The sequence below is a fragment of the Pinus tabuliformis genome, chromosome 6 (assembly GCF_031772625.1).
Source record: "Pinus tabuliformis cultivar Carrire ecotype Pingquan chromosome 6, CPIR1, whole genome shotgun sequence".
Classification (NCBI taxonomy): Eukaryota; Viridiplantae; Streptophyta; class Pinopsida; order Pinales; family Pinaceae; genus Pinus; species Pinus tabuliformis.
Genome location: NC_142292.1, coordinates 84043955 through 84047219, shown reverse-complemented (window position 1 = coordinate 84047219; position 3265 = coordinate 84043955). Strand labels below are relative to the sequence as shown.

Genomic DNA, 3265 nt, shown 5'->3' with positions numbered 1-3265 from the left:
TAATAATTCCATAGAGGTGCGGTGATTCTTCCAAGGAACCGATAGTATTGAGCCTTGTATTCATATGGAGTTTAGCCTATTTAAACTTGGAGGTAAACCACCCTATCAAATTTCTAGATCCATCTTAACTCTAAATCTACAAAAAATCAAGAAAGACCAAATTTGTTGAGATGAAAACATCTTTTACAAAGAAAAGAGATTTAATCCTTCTTTAAAAACAAAAAAAAATCTAATCCCTATTAATCATTAGTAAATCCAAAATTAAAATAAATTTAAACTAATTAATTAAAATACAAAATAAACATTACTTTTTACAAACATCTTTACTGTACTAATCTCCCTATGCGGAAACGTAAGCTGGGCACAAAAATAACATTACTTTTTACAAACATCTTTCCTATACTAATCTCCCCTATGCGGAAACGTAAGCTGGGCACAAAAAAACCAAAGGTGCCCCCCATATTCGATCAAAAAGCCAAAGGTTGACCCACATCTTCTTTATTGCATCCTCAAATTCCAAAAGCTCAAATGCATCTTATAAGGTACCAAAGCGGCACCGCTATAATAAGGCAGCACACACACATCCAAACAACAACGCTATAATAAGGCTGCACACACACATCCAAACAACAACTATCTTTAGTGGGCAGGCTCTTAAGGTTACTCAGGAGAAAGCTCAGCTTAACTCCCAAATTCTGCAAATTGAGAGCAGCCACCTTTCGTTTCGTCTAGGTGCTTAGGCAGCACATAGACCTTCTCCTCATACTTCCCTGAATTCTGGAAGGAGAAAGCTTCGTCAGCTTCGCTCCCAAATTCTGCACATTCAAAGTAGCCACCTTTCGTTTCGTCTAGGTGCTTAGGCAGCACATAGACCTCCTCATACTTCCCTGAATTCTGGAAGGAGAAAGCTTCGTCAGCTTCGCCCCCAAATTCTGCAAATTCAAAGTAGCCACCTTTCGTTTCGTCTAGGTGCTTAGGCAGCATATAGACCTTCTCCTCATACTTCCCTGACTTCTTCTCGTTACAGAGCTCCAGTGGAGCAATACCCTGCAGTTAAAAAGCAACGATTATCAACGATGAACGGACGCATCCACCAATCCAACATAAAGCAATCTAATATAATATTGCATGCCATTGCAAATAGTTACCAGCTGTGGGAAGGACAAAGCAATGACAAAATCTGGGTGGTCAGTAACATAAGTAACATAACCCAGCTTCATCAGACGTCCCTTTCCAAGAGCCATGATGTCGCTGTTGGCGATGATGCCGGCACAGAATGGCTTTCCAACATCTCCATATCCACACCCTACACCAACCTTATCAGCAATCATGACATGTTCTCCGATGATGCCGGCACAGAATGGCTTTCCAACATCTCCATATCCACATCCTACACCAACCTTATGAGCAATCATGACATGTTTTCCGATCCGACAAAATGGGAGAGAGGGTCTACATCCATTTAAATCATTCCCCTGCAAGAAAAGAGAACAAAGGCGCAATCAAATTCAAGACAACCCACAAATAAAATAGTATAAAAACTCTACCAGAACAACACTTTCCAGCCCTGGACCTAATTTCACAACGCTTCGAAGCACACAAAACAAGCTTCCAAACAGGCCCAAACAACTTAGCACCCTTATGATCTCGATGAATCCCAAGGCATAAAAAACAGTGGAATCTATATAGTCTAAAATAACTTCAATGCATCCTGCCCAGCAATACACACAATGCAACCAAGAACATAACGCAAGATCTCTTTTATAATGCCCCCTCAATCCAACCTTCATAAATTACCCTTCACTAAGATGTTTGTAAACCCACACTGATCCACTAAAACCGACTTCTACCATATCATTGTTCCAACCTCATCAGTTAGGATTAGTGATCTAAAACTCCCATAAACAATTTTCTGAAATAAAGCAAAGCCTTTTTCATCTATCGACATACCTTGCTCTTCGTAACAGAGTCATCAACACCAGTAGTTGTCTTTTCAGAAACACCATCCAATCTGCCCTTTCTCCACAAGGAATACAACCCGTTTTCCCCCTCGATCAGGTTCCAAATCATCTCAAGCTCCGGATCTGGCAAGTTCAAGGTCTTGGCAAACTGCTGCGCGGCCCAGACCGTCTCATGAATCAACACATTTGTAATAGCAAGAGCCGCGGCGGCCTGGTCCTCCGTGCAGAAGTAGTACTGTCTCAGAGCCGTGAGGACCTCATTTTGCCGTGAAGGTCCCGACACAGTTTTCTCAGCATAAAGCGCCATTGCCGTATCCTCCCTCCTGATTAAAAGATCCTCAATAAAATTGTTATGATGACCACTATTATAATTAGGATGATGCCTTCGCTAGCGTTTTCGTATTCTAAACCCAAAATGAGCGAACCACCTCCAAATCCGATCACTAACATCTGAAACCCCTTTGATCTTGTTCAGCTCTAATACCAAGAAGCTCTGAAATCAAGAAGCAAAAATGCAAAAAAAATGCAGACCTGACAGAACCAGGAAGTACGGCAAACCTAGCTTAGGACGCACAATGGGAGATTTGTCACTGGGCTAGTCACCGTCATATAGTTTAAGTTTTCGTGTTATCTCTGATGTCTGGATTAGTTAAGGTTTAGGATTTCAGACCAGTGAGTCAGACATACGACTACGAGTATTATTTTATTGTAACCTAATCACCGTAGACCTTTCTCTTCAAGTAATTGAAGTGGACGAATGGTAGGTAGGGGAGGAGAGTTTCCATCCTGCTTCTGAAGTGCGATGGTTGCGGAAAAATAATCAAACATGAATAATTGATCATTTAAAAAAATAGTCAAATATGAATAATTGATCATTTAAAAATAATAATTTAGGAAGTTAACCATGGCGTAGGTTTTAAATAATTTAAGAAGTAAAGTATGCCGTAGGTTTTTAAATAATTTAAGAAGTAAAGTATAGTGTGGATTTATCGAGAAATTAGTTTAGATTTATTTTAATTTTGGATTTGTCAAGTGTTAAGAAAGATTAAATGTAGTTTTTTTTCATAAATTTGATCTTTAGGTTTACGTTTAGAAGATATAAAATTAAAATGGATAATTAGTTTAGGTTCATGTTAATTTTGGATTTATCAAGTGTTGAGAAGGATTAAATGTTTTTTTATAAATATTTGTTTTTCACAAATTTGATCTCCCAACCCTTGAGAGATACAAAGTTAAGATGGATCTTGGTTGATTTAATTATTAATTATAATTATAATAATAATTATAATTATCAATTCTATGTT

The 3265-nt window shown here is 38.4% G+C and overlaps 1 protein-coding gene across 1 annotated transcript; it reads right to left on the bottom strand.

Moving 5' to 3' along the window:
• Positions 1 to 462: 462 nt before the first annotated feature.
• Positions 463 to 2544, bottom strand: LOC149257377 (adenosylhomocysteinase-like). The gene is made up of 4 exons (XM_089369664.1): positions 1951 to 2544; positions 1401 to 1475; positions 1149 to 1316; positions 463 to 1047 (listed from the first exon to the last, which is right to left on the bottom strand). Exons 1-4 carry the CDS (start codon positions 2266 to 2268, stop codon positions 682 to 684), a joined length of 927 nt encoding a protein of 308 aa, XP_089225790.1. The 5' UTR covers positions 2269 to 2544; the 3' UTR covers positions 463 to 681.
• Between the last annotated feature and the right edge of the window lie 721 nt (positions 2545 to 3265).